Consider the following 15,628-nt stretch of genomic DNA (forward strand, 5'->3'; position numbering starts at 1 on the left):
ATGTATGTACTGACACGTGCTTGGCTCGGTGGGACGGGTGGATCCAAATGTGAATATGTGGATACAGACAGCTACTATAAATCAGTCACATGGATCCCAGTGAGGCGCCAGGAATGAGAGAAATGATTTGCATTTACAGTGAGGTGTCTCACCGTGCATTCATGAGCATTAACTGTGAGCTGTGAATACATTACACGACCACCTCATTAAACAGAACCAGTGTATGTGAGCTGGGATTTGACTGAACATTCCCAGTGTGACCCGGTTGAAGCTTCGGGTCTATCGGCTGCTCTCTGCTGTGTCAGGAGGCTGTGACCAATGGAGACGCTGTTACAGTAACCAGCCACAGACAGACAAACAGAGCTGCTCTCCATTGTCTCTTTGCTCTGCAGCCTTCCCTCACACCGACTGAAGATGTCACTGTTGTACACCAAATAGCTGCTCCCTGTTCTTCTCTGTCTGAGACGAGAAAACATGTTTCTGTGTTCATCAGTGAGATACAAAGCTATGTTGTCGTATTTAAGATGTTCGACTGTGAAGTTTTGACAAAGCGGGGGGTACGACAGACAAAAAAACAAAAGAAATCCATCAGAATTCATCCAGCTGGGTGATCTTTAAGAGAGAAACACATTCAAGTCAAAACAACTAAATTACATATTTGAATTTGATTGTTAAGTATATGGCGATAAACTGCATTAACTCGCCGCTTTCCACATTTCAAATTCATCACTTTTCCTTATTTTGTTATTTTGCCGGCAAAGAATTCCCACAGCGAATGAAAATAGAGGAGCAACGACTGCATCCCAGCGCAGAAGTGCTCATTAGGTCAATTATGAAAATGAAGACTGCTCTTTACGGGGCAGGAGGTGGTGCCACACACACGTGTCCGGCTTCACCCACGGCACACGCTGGGTGTTTAGTGCATTTTCATTTTTATTTTTTTATGCTGGTAATTACAGCATCAATGTTATGATTTGATAATTATACTGAGATATTCAGAAAGACGACAAATAAAAGGAGAGTGAACGTGAAGCTTGAATAAAAGATAAAATCGTCTGTGATCCCGTACGCACAAACATCATTGCCGCTCTCGCTCGTGTGCATTTGCACAGACTGAATATCATATGTCATTTATTAACCGTTAGATTTGACATTTGAAACATTTGTTTTCTCTTTTCTTTGATTGCTGCATTTGTGCTTTGTTCCACTTTTCCTCTTGATGATCTGTGAAAATTCAGAGAAGAGTAAATTCAGCCACACTGATAAATCAGGGCCAGATTATTAAAGATAACAGTCACGAAATTCAACGGGTAAAAATTCTAACGTGGCCACAAACCCAGTTGTGTCTACAGTGTCAGTGCTGCCAGATGTTACTGCTGTGTGGCCGTGAGGCTCGTCGATGTCACGTGTGGATGAAAAACACGAGTAGACATTTTGTATAAAAATGTAAACATTTTGTATAAAAAACTGAAATTGTGGACACATAAAAAAAATTAACTAAAATGTCACCTCTACCTTAAAATGTTCAAACACGTGTCTGAAACGTGTCACAAATATAAGAATGATTTTTACATCAAAACGTCATCAGTTACTCAGATTACTGTTATTGTTGCAGCCGAGCGTCAGAGCTGACAAAGCCAAACACAGGTGCCAGTACTACTCACTCAATGAGTGTTACAGTGTTACAATGTTACAGTGTTACAGTGTTACATCTTTGTAGTAAAAATGAACAATATTCATGTGTCACAGTAACTGCTGGACCTCGGGTCACTGCTTCAGCGTCCACTTTAACAACACTTCAACACTGACATGCATTAGTTCCAAAATGTGTCCTGAGATGTAGGAGAACACCTGCGTGGTACGAAGCAGGAAACAAATTCAAAATTAGAAGCTTCTTTGTTTTGGAATAATCTGAGATTCAGGATTGAAAGAAAGTCAGAAAGTGAATTAACAACAAAACATGTTTGATATAGTCACATATGTATGTGTTGTATTTGTTTTAAATGTTATATACCTATGTGGTATGTGACTTTTGTTTCCATGATGCCAGGTCTCTCTTGGAAATGAGATTTTTAATCTCAATGAGATTTTTTACCTGGATAAATATGTATTTATTTTTGATTGTTATTACTATGTTTATTATTTCATCGTATTTATTATTCTTATTGTATCTCTTATACTTGTGTTGTTCAGCACTTTGGTCAGCCTTGTGTGCTTTTAAAGAGCTGTAGAGATAAACTATGATGAGGATATTTACCTCTGGCCCAGTGCAAACAGGACTCACTTTAAATGTATTTCATTGAAACTCTGTTTAAAGCTTAACTCTACAGTGGTGTTCAGTTTGAGGCTTAACGTGCAGAAGGTTCAGCTAAATAAAAAAGTCACAACTGTTTTTATTGGGACACCATAAAAACACTGTTGTTACTTTATGTGAATAAATGAAATGTCTGTTAAAATGCTTTAATTCCAAGAAACGTTTCCACGATTAACGCAGCACACGATGTGTCGGGAGTCTTACTCTAAAAGGGAATCAAAAGAAAACGAGCTCACAAGTAAGACCAGAACAATTTGGTTCATATAAAAATGTCTCTGAGGAACATTTGTTGGTGATTTTAGAGGGCTTCATTATTTAGCTGTGACGCAGGTGTTAGCAGCATGCGCAGCCTTCCCTGGACTCACTCTGTTTGATTCTGAAACTTTCACATTTTAAATGTGTTCATTCTTAACTCGGTGACACACAGCAGCGACTCTCTGGTCTTTCGCTCCCATTGTCTTTGTAAAGGCACCTGAAGGCAGACGTGATGTCACACATGTTGGAAGCAGCTTGGCGTTATTTCAGCTGTGTGCGGTGGCGAGACACGTGTACAGTTGTGGCAGTGCCATTTAAACGACACTGTGTCACTTACATACAGATCTCTGCTTCGGGTCTGGACTTCCTGTCTTGCTGCACCAGTGCGGATAGAGAGAGGAGTACTGGTGTGAATGGTACGGAGCTGTGTCAGCGTCACTGTCTGCACACATCGTGCCCAGTGCAGTGACTATAATGGGCCCATTAAATTGCCCCACCTACTAGTATGTCCATCTCCCTCCCCTTTGCTTCCCTCCGCGCTCTCTCCATCCTACCCTGTATTTATCAGGCTGTGTGACTTTCTAATCCCTCTCTTTAGCAGCCGTGTGTGAAAGCTAACACTCCTCCGTGTGATTATGGAGAGCCCTGGGCTGCTGATTATCTGAAGAGACCACCACAGAGACCCCCGGCCATGCTCTCCTAAGCCACTGATGCTTTAACGCTTTTTAATTGATCTTCACACTTTTACAAGCCCCCCCCCCCCCCCCCCCCCCACAAAAAAAAGAAAAAGAAAATAAGCGCAGGTAGAACTGGCTGTTTCGGCTGTGAGAGGCTGCAGCTTTTACTTTTATTTTCTAACTGGATGTAGTTGATTTGACGTTTTTCTTGATGCTGTTTTATGCTGCAGCGTTCATGATGCAGCCATCAGAAGCTCACAGATGATGGTCACTTCAGCTTTAACTGTCTGACACAGATAATCAGACAGTGACTGTAACAGAGGGGACACCGCGGCCTCCACCCTCTGCTCAGCACCTGATGCTCCCTACAGTGGGAACACCACACATTACTGTGGTACTGAGACATGTTGAACAGTGATTGGGGTAAGCTAGCCCAGGAGCAGTCAGGTACAATTGTAAAGCGATAAAGTGGAAACATTTCCTCACTAACTCACTGTACTAATGACAGATCCACTGGTCCTTATGTGCTACAGCACTTTTGTACTGGTTTTCCTTTACATTTAAGTGCCTCCATACACGTGTGGTCAGTGTCATAATAACGCGTCAGCGCGCTTCGTGACGTGGCTAATATGCGACACGAACGCTACACACATTCATGTAAGGCTTTGTTGTGTGGCTCTGAGAGCTTCCTAAATACCACACTCACACTCTGATGGGACCATGAGGGCAGTGTGGGGTTCAGCAACTTGCTCAAGGACACTTTGACGTTGACAGAGGAACTGGGGACAAACCGCTGATCGTCCCACTGCTGAAGAGGCTGTACCGCTGCTCAGTTTCAGCTGAGACGATAGAAAGACGACAGTGTCTATCTAAAGGAGTTAAAAATAATAAACAGCGTCTGCAGGTAAGCCTACGTGAGATCATTAACATTTTATTTAACCTTTTAAAAAACAATTTTAATGAATTATACTTACATTACATACATTTCCCAGTAAATGTGCTTCTTAATGTACAATGGTGTCACACAACAAAAACTGATATTATGACCAGATCCTGGTTATTGTTTTGCAGAAACTGAGCAGATCTAACCAACTGCAAACTAATAACACAGGAGTAAAACATTACACTTTAGGTGCTAAGAGGTTGACCTCATTTAACCGAGTGGGCTCTGGTGGAGCTAAAAGTTATGAACGACTCGTTTTCTGCTATCGGGGAGAATTCACAGTGTCATTAAATCTCCAACCGTCACACTCCCACCACACTTACTGTCAGGATGTTTCTTTTTATGAAGACTAAAAACTTCCTAAATGTTTTGAGCACACGTGAGACGTGTTCTTTGTGTTCTGGTCAGCAATGAGTCTCATTGTTGAATCATGAACATTCATCTTAAGCAAGGTGACGCCTGCAGTTCATCACACGTCCACAGCCATCCACGCACTCTCATTTTGGTCTGCACGCTTCATTAATGGAGTTGTTTTAAGTCACTGGTTCTCCTGTAACCTAAAGATAAAAGTCCAGTGTAACACAGCAACAATGCTAGTATTTAGTAATTACTATGATATCGACACATTTACATATATATCATTTTCAGCCATCAGCAGTTTTACCTGCTTGTTTGGACACAGAGCATCTCATAAAGCAGTGCTGGCATTAAATGGATGCAGTCGCATTTCATAAGCTTTATGAAAGTTACTAAAATGTCTTCTATTTATTAATCATATTTAAATTTATAGTAGAGACTAAAGTAATACATGCAGCACATAAGAAATAATGACACACCACTCAGCACTCACTGTGTCCTTAAGGGCACAAGCATCGCTCGTTCGCTCCTCGTCTGGCACTCAGATCCTTTTATTCCTGTCCTGACGTCTTTTCTGTTTGTCTTCTAGACTTTTCCAGACAAACGATAATTTATGTCTTGGTAAGCAGCTACAGGTAAAAGATAAATAAATGTGTATTTCAACCCATTTTAATGTAACAGATGGATCTATGGCGACGCCATCGTCATAAAGCTTTCCATGAAACGTGTTGGTCACAATGAACACAAAAGTTCGATATCATAACGACTGAAAGGACAAATCTTTTACTGCACAACGTTCAGTCCCGTGCTTCTGCAGTTTCATCTGTTAACCCCTCATAACCTCAGTGTTCAATTTTTTTAGCGCCATATCAAAACAACTGTCACTTTACTTTATACTGTTTTTGTTTATTTGTTTATTTATAAGGAAGCCCAGTAGCTTCCACAACAGTGGTTGCTAGTCTTCCTGGGGCCCAAACCATCAAATACCATCGAATAAAATGTTACACAATGAAGTGGATACAAAATATCCACATCATTTGTCTCTCACATCCACAATAAGGTTTTACAATTCTGAAAATATAAGCATGTGAATATAACAAATATATAAAAAACACTCAGGGTAAAAATGTTACAATATTAGAAAGAAACCCAACAATCAGACAGTGTTCGGTGATGAGGGGAAGGAAAAACTCCCATTTAACAGGAAGAAGCCACCAACAGAGCCAGGATCAGGGTGGGGCGGAGCCATCTGCTGGAAGGCCAGTGGAGGGTGAGGGAAAGAGAAGTGAGCTCCGGGAGCTTGGACATAAGACAAAAGTCCTTTTGTATACTTTTAAAATGTTAAATAACTTGGGGCACAGTTACCTAACAGACCTTCTCAACGTGCACAGAGAGCGCTCAGATCCTCTCACCAGCTGCTCTTAGTGCAAAGGCCCTGACGAAAGACTAGAGGCGACCGAGCACCTAAACTCTGGAAAAGTCTTCTTATCAATGTCTGCATTTAAAGCACGTGAAGGTCAAACTCCTCTCCATCACCTTTACTGCTGTTGTTTCTAATCAGGTGAGACAGGTGACTTTTTAAGCCGTCAGTAATATCTGTTAATGAAGACAGATTAATCATTTCAAACTGAAGCATTAATTAATGTCAGGACTTCAGTCGGATTCCAGCTTCCCTAATTTCAAACTTGCTTTCGAGCTGCATCCAGACACAGTGAGGATTTAACACAGTTACCAAAAAAACAGAGCTCTGAGGGTGTACGCAGAGTGAACGTAGTTACAGAAATACATCTACTCTAATGACATGCATCCCCCACTGCGGTGCTGTCCATTACTGTCAATGAAAAGATTTTTAAGAAATGATCAGACAGGAGATTTTGGGCAATTCTGCCCAAGACTATGTCATGGTTTCAAAAAAGGAAGAATAAATAAATGTAATAATTCAACCAAAATATATGAATATGTTATTATTATTATAATAACTCAAAGTGTAGTGACATATAGCTGTTGCAGTTATTTCATGGTTACAGTCACATCATCAGTGCTGTCACTGGCAGTGAACTCACCACTGCCGTCACATAATGAGTGCACAGGTGGTGGGTCGCTATGATGCTGCTGCACAAACACCGAGGTGGTGTCCAGGTCCACAAACCCAACACGTTGTGTTGCCGTGTTTTACTCAGTTTTATCTATGCACACTGTTCCATATCTGCACAAATCAGTCGTTCTTATTTTTCCACTGTAACTAAGTGGAGACAGCCAAACACATCTTTACAAGAGGAAAATGTTTCCAAGCCTGAATATTCTCAAAGGTGCAAGTGTCTGTAAGGAGCTTTGCTTCGCATTCAAGTAAACTAGTGAAGTGTTCAGTCAACGATTTTTTCTGGACGCTGAACTGATGGACCCCCGATAAGGTGAACTAGGGGACAACTGCAATGAAGCCTAAAGTACAAACCCTGACTTTGGCGAGCCTCCTCTCAGTGCTTTAATAAGATGCGTAGCATCACAGGGAATGCCAGGACTGTGGTGTCTGGTGCCAGCATCGCCCACAACCACAGAAGTGTGTTTGAGGGTTTCTCTGACCTCTCCCACTGAGAGAGGGACTGCTTTAATAAGGCTGCCTTATCTTTATTCACCATGCAACCTCCCTTCAAACACACATGCACGCACACACACACAAGCTGTGGAGTGGGCACTTGCACCCAGCGTCATGGCCGTGGCATGACCACAGCTCTATTAGTGGTCTCCAGGACAGCAGCTGATCCTCTCTCAGGGTCCCTGTCACACTGATGTCTTCATCACTAAGCTGAGCAGACAGACCAGACCTGCCAGCCAGTGGAGGTGACAACAAATCCAATTACCTACCCTCCATGGTGTCTGGACCAGACTTGGGTGGAGGTAAGGCTGGGGGCTGGGTGGAGTGTGGCAGAGTGACAGTGGAGCAGGTTGCTAAGCTATAGAGGAAGAAGGACATGAAAGACAGGGTGCTAGCACAAGCAGTGACACCGAACTGGCAAACAGGCCTGTGGTCGTGGTTTCAGTGTCACCGTGGAGGCGGGACTTTATTTCTGAGCCACAGAGCTGTAATCACAGCGTTTATGACTGTTACGATCTGAACGATAAGACTTGTGCATGAAGTGTTTAGTGTCAGTGTGTATGAATGGATCAGTCTGTTGTTCACACGCCTCTGTGCACAGTCAGGTCTGTCTCGTGTGTTTTCAGCACCAGGCCACATGTTGACAGGTGAGTGTTGCCAGCAGTAGTTATGGTTATTTTTGGAGTGGGAAACAATAGTGGACACAGTGGGATGCCAGTTACTGGTAATTGTCTTGCTGCAGGCCTCCCACAGCCGCTAATGCCAGTAACTACAAGTCTTATAACTTGGTAACTGCCTAAATGGTCACCTGTACCACACAGTAAGTTCAGCATAGCAAGGATATCTTTTCCTCATCTGGCTTTACTCACTAACTGTTCATCAACTGGAGAGCTGAAGGTTGGGAGCCATGAGAGGTGCTGGGAGCACACGCCCAGTCACAGACAGCTTTACTGGACCCAAAGCAGTGGTGGGTGAGTGTGTAATAGGTCATCATGACTAGAACAGTGATTAAAGCAGATAAAATCATCATGTTCGCCACTTCGTTAGAACTGCGCGTTGTGCGACACGGTTTCTGTACGGTCTGTTTCCCGCTGTGCTAATGATATTCCAGTAGAGTCGCTCAGAGACGGACACGGAGGGGATGCTGGAGCCGTCTGAAAACTTCTTCTCCTCCTGTTTCAGTGCTTATGTGGTATTAAAATAATAAACCAGGGTAGCGCTGGGGTGGAGGTCACAGGTAATCGGCCCTCTGCCTTACAAATGTGTAACTATGAGAACATGTTGTAATATAAAGCGTCAGATCCCCGTCACCTCCCTGTTACTAATTCATGGATCAACTGTCAGATAAATTTAGAAGTAGCAGCTCTCATTTCACTTTGGAACATGAGAGTTTACACACATTTGCCTCTCCTCTTCCTCAGCATCAGCTCTTCAAAGACTTTGACCTCTTGCTCTCTGCAGATAATGACTGCTGACCGTACAATACACCACGAAGCAGTCAAACGTCTTACAGCCCATTCAGGGCCTCTGTTTACTTCCATATCAAGCAGCGCAGTTGTGGGCAAAATGCTAACCAGCTGAAATCTGAACATCAACACTGGTCCCTGCTGATTGGCTTGGAGAGAACGCGATAAAGACCAGCGCAGGTCGGGCTCGATCCGCGGCATGGACTAAGGTGAAGCACAAGGGAAACGTGTCTGGTAGGGATGACGTGTGGAAGGGAAAGAAAAGCAAAAGGCGGCAAACAGCCAAAGCAGAACTCCTCAGCCATTATGTTTTCCCTCACTCTGTCAGTCTCCTCTTTCCACCGGAGCCCCGCGCTGTGTCGGAGGAGTCCCACCTTATCATCCACAGAGCCTCAGCGTCTGGAATTTCGCCTTCATTCGCTGACTTTGGTGCCCAACCGGAGAAGATCATTCACCACTTCCTCTCCCGACATCCCCTCCATACAGGCACGGGATGATCGATTCATGAGAGGGAAAAGGAGGGGATTTTGGGACAGTGTGTGTATGCTGTGAGAGTTAGAGGGCCTCTCACTTTTGAAGGTGGTTGAAGTCTTGCCAGAATATTTCGTATTCATAGTTAAATATTCAGTGCGCATGGTGGACAGGGGCAATTTCTGCAGTCAGCCCACCATCCAAAAGTGAAAGGGATGTGGCTTGTGGATGAAGGGAGCTAGAGAGATAGACACGCATGGGGCTTCATGGTAGTCAGATGAGAGGCTGCCAGCTGCTGATGGGTGACTGTTTGAGCGTGGCGCCTCAGGACATGCCCGTTGAAAGGCGATCCGATCCGATACCCCCACTTATGCAGAGTTTATATACATATGCATACATATCAATTGCAGAACTTCCAATGTTTTGGTCATTATGCCAAGTTGTTTGAGCGAGCATCTTGCATGTCTGAATGGGGAATGTAGACCTACTGGGCTATGACCACTGAGAAAAGCCTCCTCCGTATAAAACGACCCCAAATGTAGAATTGCATTGACTGGTGTGTGTCAACAAAAGCTGTGAAAGTGACTAAAGTTTGGATAAGAGAAGTTGCAGGAAGGATTAATCCCAGTGAGGACAACCTTTCTATTCCCTGTGAGGCCAGTAATTATAGTAAAGCTTTTGGTCTTATGTCTAACAGCACTAACTGCTCTTTTACTGACATACAGTTGGTGTTGGCACACATTCTGTAAAACTGTGTGGCTGCACCGTAACAACAGAAACTCAGATGACCTGTGACGTCAGTCTGCTGAAGATACATCAGCACATATTTATAATCAGAAAAAACAGGCCTGCTGTGTTTGTGGTGCAGAAAATGAACCTAATGTTTCACTGCTTTGGGATACGGCTGGAACGAGAGAAAAACAAAAATGATCTGACTTAATGTCACCAAACTACCAGGTGGATGTAAACCTTGAAGAGCTTTGTGCAGCTGCAGCATTTGGTACTGTTGACCATAATATTTCAAACACGCTGCTGTTATCAAAGTAACTGCACTGCAGTGATCCTCACACACAAAGGTCGTGGAGTTCAACATGGCTTTGTGCTGGGACCAGTACAGTTTACATTACACGTGCGTCTCAATATTACGAGCAATTCATTGATATACAGGCCGATTAGTTAAACTATGTGTGAAAGGTCTGGATGACCTCTGGTTACCACTTCTAAATTCAAATTGCTCTTGGTCTTACAAACTGTGGAGACACTGTGTCTAACCAAATATGTACTTTAGATGGCGTTACTCCAGTAACACTGTGAGTCATTTCCGATGTATCCTTCGGCTGCAAAGACAGAGGAGAGTGAAGCTTTCACGTAGGATTCATTTGCACAGTATCCCTAAAATTGGAAACATCCTGTCTCAAAGTGAGGCTTAAAATTAAATTAAATTAAATGTATTACTTCTAGGCTGGACCACTGCAGTTCATTATTATCTGTTTGGTCTAAAAGCTCCCTGAAAAGCCTTCAGTTAAACCAGAATGCTTCAGCGACAGCTCTGACAGGAACGAGTAAAAATACAGAAAGCGAAGACGACGCTTCTCCCACATTAGCTTTTCTTCACTGGCTTTATGTTAGATTCAGAAATGACTGTAAAATCCTGACTGACAAAATCTTGAATAATCAGGTCATAGTACTTCAGTAGAGAAGCTAACCGAGCGTTGCACTTTCAGACTGCAGGTCGACTTACTGCTCACTTGTACTTCCCAGAGTTTCAAAAGTAGAATGGGAGGTGGAGCCTTTGGCCCCTCTGGTGTGGAAACTCTGTTATTGCTCCCAGTTTGGGTTTAGAAGACAGACACTCTCTGCTTCTAAGATTTAGTTTAAAGCTGGACTTTTGAATAAAGCATATAGTTAGAGCTGGGTCAGGTGACCTCGACCCATCCTGAAGTTATGCTACGATAGATTCAAGCTGCTCGGGGTTCCCATGATGCACCGAGTGCTACTTCTTCAATCATCTCTTCATTCCACTACTGTACTTAATCATTAGCATGATTAAACTCTGGCTCTCTCCCATGGTGTGTCATATATTACTTATAGGCAGTGTTGGTCAAGTTACCGTATTTCCCGGACTACAAAGCGCACCTAAATATTAGCCGCACAAGCTAAAATCAGGGGAAAATCCTGTTTTGTACATACATTAGCCGCACCTGACCAAAAGCCGCAGGTGTTTCAATGTTGACTTATCATATGTAAGAGAATATGCACAAAGGGAATTGTCAGGAAAGAGATGGCTGTTTGGAGACATCACTTTTATTAATATTTTGAAAAACAAGTTATGGGTACATATTTGCACATGTAGTACATAACAGTAGCCTACAGCACACCAGAACAATAGATTCGGCCTACCTTTTAGGCTCAGGTGCAGTGACACGGCTTTAACAAGAAGAAAAGTCAGTCATTCACCACCATCTTTCTCTTCTTCCTGCCCACTAAAACCACCAAAGTCCTCTTCTCCAGTGTCGGATACAAACAGGCTCAGGGTGGCTTCGTCATCCACTCTTCTTCTCTCCTTCGTTATCACTTTCAAAACCAAAGAAATCCTCGTTGTCAGTGTCAGAGTTGAACACCCTCAGAAGGGCCGTGGCGGTGTCCTCCTCTCCATCATGCAGCAGTCCAGCCCTTCAAAATCCGTTGGTGATCGTGGATGTTTTCACACTTTTCCACGCTGTCAGAATCCACCGGTGGAGTTGAGCATAACTTGCTTTTTGGGCATAACTTGCAAGTTTATCGCCGCTCATCATCCACGACTCCCGCTGAATGCGTAGCGCTACTTTGAAGTTTGTTTTTCGCGCTACTTCGTACGGCACTACGTTGCCTGGCGGACGGACATGTGACTAACATACCACTCTTGAACCCCGATCCTTCCGCCAGGCAACGTAGTGCCGTACAACAGCGGAACACACAAAACAAATCGTCTTACGATATGACAAAAATCACGGACAATCCATAGAAAAGCCGCACCTGACTAAAAGCCGCAGGGTTCAAAGCTTGTGCAAAAAGTAGCGGCTTATAGCCCGACAATTACGGTACTTGAAAAAAGTAATCAGTAACTAATTACTGATTACTTCCCCCAAAAAGTAATCGCGTTACTTTACTGATTACTTATTTTTTCAAGGAAATAATTACTTAGTTACTTAGTTACTTTTTAAAAACACGATTTACACCCTGAATAGGTGATAAAGTGATAGATCTCTCAGCCCAATTCTACTTTTTCTGCATAATCCATCATACAAAATGTAATCAGATGGAAAAGTCTCTTTTTAAAACTTGTTTTATTAGTTTTAATCTTTTAACTTTATGCATCAAGCAAAAATGTAATTATCTGCAACATTCACTGACTGGAAGAAATTAGTTTAACATTTAAACCTATTTTCTGCACATTCCAGCACATAAAATAAAATATTTTTTGTGTTTACACTCAGTCTTTCAAATAGATGCAAGTAAAACACAGCAGAAAATAAATAAAGTCAAAGACTCAGCGGTCCTGTTGCTCTATTTTCACCTGTAAAGCAGGAGTGGGGTAGGCGGAGGGTTACCCTGGTGCAGGTGTGCCGCGGTCAGTGGAAGAATCCGCGAGTTTCTCTGTGAGTTTCCCATTACGTCGTAGCTACTCGGTGCTTGTTTGGAAGTTTAGGGGTTTTTTTCTCTGTAAAAAGAAGTTTTCTTCCCACGCACAGCGGACACTAATGTTTTTGTCACTTTTTATGGAATCAAACTCAAAGTAAGGTCAGTACTTCCACGCTTTAAACGCTGCACGCTCATACTCTCTCTGCACTCGATATGTGATCCATTGTTGATCTGCACACAGCTGTTGTCACGAACGTCACACTCGCTTACGTCACCGTCATGAGACATTCTCGCAAAGAAATCACGGTTTTAGTAACGCAGTAACGCAGCGTTCCTACGGGAAAGTAACGGTAATCTAATTACCGTTTTTGCAATAGTAATCCCTTACTTTACTCGTTACTAGAAAAAAGTAATCAGATTATAATGGATTGGATTTATATAGTGCTTTTCAAGGCACCCAAAGCGCTTTACAATGCCACTATTCATTCACTCTCGCATTCACACACTGGTGGAGGCAGCTACTGTTGTAGCCACAGCTGCCCTGGGGCAGACTGACAGAAGCGAGGCTGCCATATCGTGCCATCGGCCCCTCTGGCCAACACCAGTAGGCAAGTAGGGTAAAGTGTCTTGCCCAAGGACACAACGACCAGGACAGAGAGCCCAGGGATCGAACCGGCGACCTTCCGGTTACAGATACGCTTCCCAACCCCCTGAGCCACGGTCGCCCACCTTACTGCCCATCTCTGCTCATAGGTACATAGAGAGAGACATGGGACTGTATAAATGTGAAGAGAGAATATGAACATGTACCCAGCCTCCACTCTGTGAGAAAGGAAAAGATATCCCCTCTTTGGGTGATGTCACAGGTCACACCTTGTGGTTTGGAGGTGATTAAAAAGGACGAGGAGATGTGTCGAGTCCTATTCATCAGAGAGCTTCACGTTCCTCTCTCGTCACACCCTGCCGGGCCGGGACAGGAAGTCGCTCCTCTCCCCTCTGGCCTCGATCCAGACCGATTCAAAATGGTGTACACCCCCTCTAACTACACATCTAAGTGATTCTGCTGCACCCCCAACCACAGCCACACACACACGCGCGCGCGCGCACACACACACACACGCACACACGCACACACACACACACACACACACACACACACACACACACGCACGCTCGCTCAGAGGGGCTAATTAAGGCTTTAATATGCAAATGAGAGCCGCAGTAAATTACACAGCTGGCAAATATGCCTGTTTTTGCCTGAAAATACATCATGAGTGCAGCAAGGAGTGTGTTGTTGCAGTTGTTGTTGTGTTTGCAGAGAGACTGGGGATTACCCCCTCTACCCCTCAGCAACCCCCCCTCGTCTGCTGGAGAGACTCATCCAGCTTTGTCCCTTTCAGAGGTATCATGAGAGAAATGTCGGCTGCTGCATGTTAGTGAGGACAAAACTGGAGTTTAAACACGCTGAAATGAAACCAGCCAGCATTCACATATACGATATGATTACCTGCTAATGACCAAACATTCATTTCACACATATATAAGTGCTGAACAAATCCAGCGGCCCTACATGAACAATATTGGTTTTTACCAACAATCTTCTGAAAAGAATTATTATTATTTCTTATTTCTGTGCTCTTTAATGACAATTACATTTTTAATGTAAATATATAATTGTAGTTGTTAACCATAAATGTTCATTATGGTCATTATTTTAGCCAAATGACAGAAAAACGAGTTTTAGTCGTTACATTAATTTTTTCTCACAGTTGCCTGAAAAATAACAAAATAACTTTGAGGTTTAAACAAGTTTTGACAGATTTGTATAATATTGGTGCTTTGCTGTTTTGACAGTGGGTCTAAGATAAGATAAGGACAATAAAGACACTCACAGTTTTGTTCCGTGTGTTCGTACAGGTACCAGGCTGATCTGGGAGCAGTGAACCCTGCTCCCTCCAGCTACTCTAAGCCATTCCTCGCTGCCCTGTGAGGCATTGCTGGGAGGCTTGTTCTGCCTGGTTGCTGTTGTCTGCCTACGCACTTTATTCCCCAGAGCAGCAGTGTCATCATGATGTGAGCTCAAACCTGAGTGCTGACTACATGCATGGTCAGGCTGTCCCGTCACCTAGCTACCCTCCTGGGACTGACCGTGACAGGAAGGGGCCCAAACACATACCCAGAGACCTTTTTGTCTCACGCTCTTCTCCAAATAAGAATCCACGCTCCTTCAGATGATGCCCCCCTGTGCAGTTCATTTCTCACAGCAGTCTCTGCACAGATCCTAGCAGGCACAAGCATCTTTTCTCAGATGTCACTCTCGTCGCTCTCACATTCACAGCAAAGTGATCCAAAGGCAGTCGCTAAGCTAAACCGAGGTGTGAACAGTCAGCATTGTTGGGTACAGTCAGAGCTGATCTTTTCACGGTCATTTATCAGACGTGATCGTCGTTTTTATTTTGCCTCGAGATGTTTTATGTTGGAAGGTAAAAAAACACAGAGAAAACCCAACAATCATGTGACCCCCTGTGAGCAGCACGTTGGTGACAGTGGGAAGGAAAAACTCCCTTTTAACACTTATTACCTGTAGTGTTAGTGAAACATGAGAATAATGCCAAGTTTACACCATGTTTGTTGATGAGATGTTACAGAGACTGTGTGAGAGTCGTCACCTCCTGACTATTGCTAGCTGTACCAAACACAAAGCTGAGCGTAATGCAGTAGTCTGTCATGTACCAGTATGTAAACCAGAGTCACACTGGATCAGATGGTTCTTGTTACATGAGGCTGCAGGTTTTCTTTGTCAACACTGAAACATCTGCAGCAGATTGGACAGAAACAGTTTCAGAGGCGTGCTGTTTGATTCCTGGGCACGATGCACCGCAGCTTCAGCTCCGAGTCCAGCAGGATCCTTAGACGTGGTCTGGGTCCTCC

At 43.6% G+C, this 15,628-nt stretch overlaps 1 protein-coding gene across 1 annotated transcript in view; it reads right to left on the reverse strand.

The window, feature by feature from the left end:
• Positions 1-3,479: 3,479 nt before the first annotated feature.
• LOC145422597 (protein phosphatase 1 regulatory subunit 37) overlaps positions 3,480-15,628 on the reverse strand; it is a 39,078-nt gene continuing 26,929 nt past the window's right edge. Inside the window, exon 10 of the mRNA XM_080294139.1 lies at positions 3,480-3,611. Within this exon, the coding sequence (XP_080150265.1) occupies positions 3,480-3,611 (132 nt within the window). The remainder of the gene's footprint in view (positions 3,612-15,628) is intronic.

The sequence above is a fragment of the Astatotilapia calliptera genome, chromosome 19 (genome assembly GCF_964374335.1).
Source record: "Astatotilapia calliptera chromosome 19, fAstCal68.1, whole genome shotgun sequence".
Lineage (NCBI taxonomy): Eukaryota > Metazoa > Chordata > Actinopteri > Cichliformes > Cichlidae > Astatotilapia > Astatotilapia calliptera.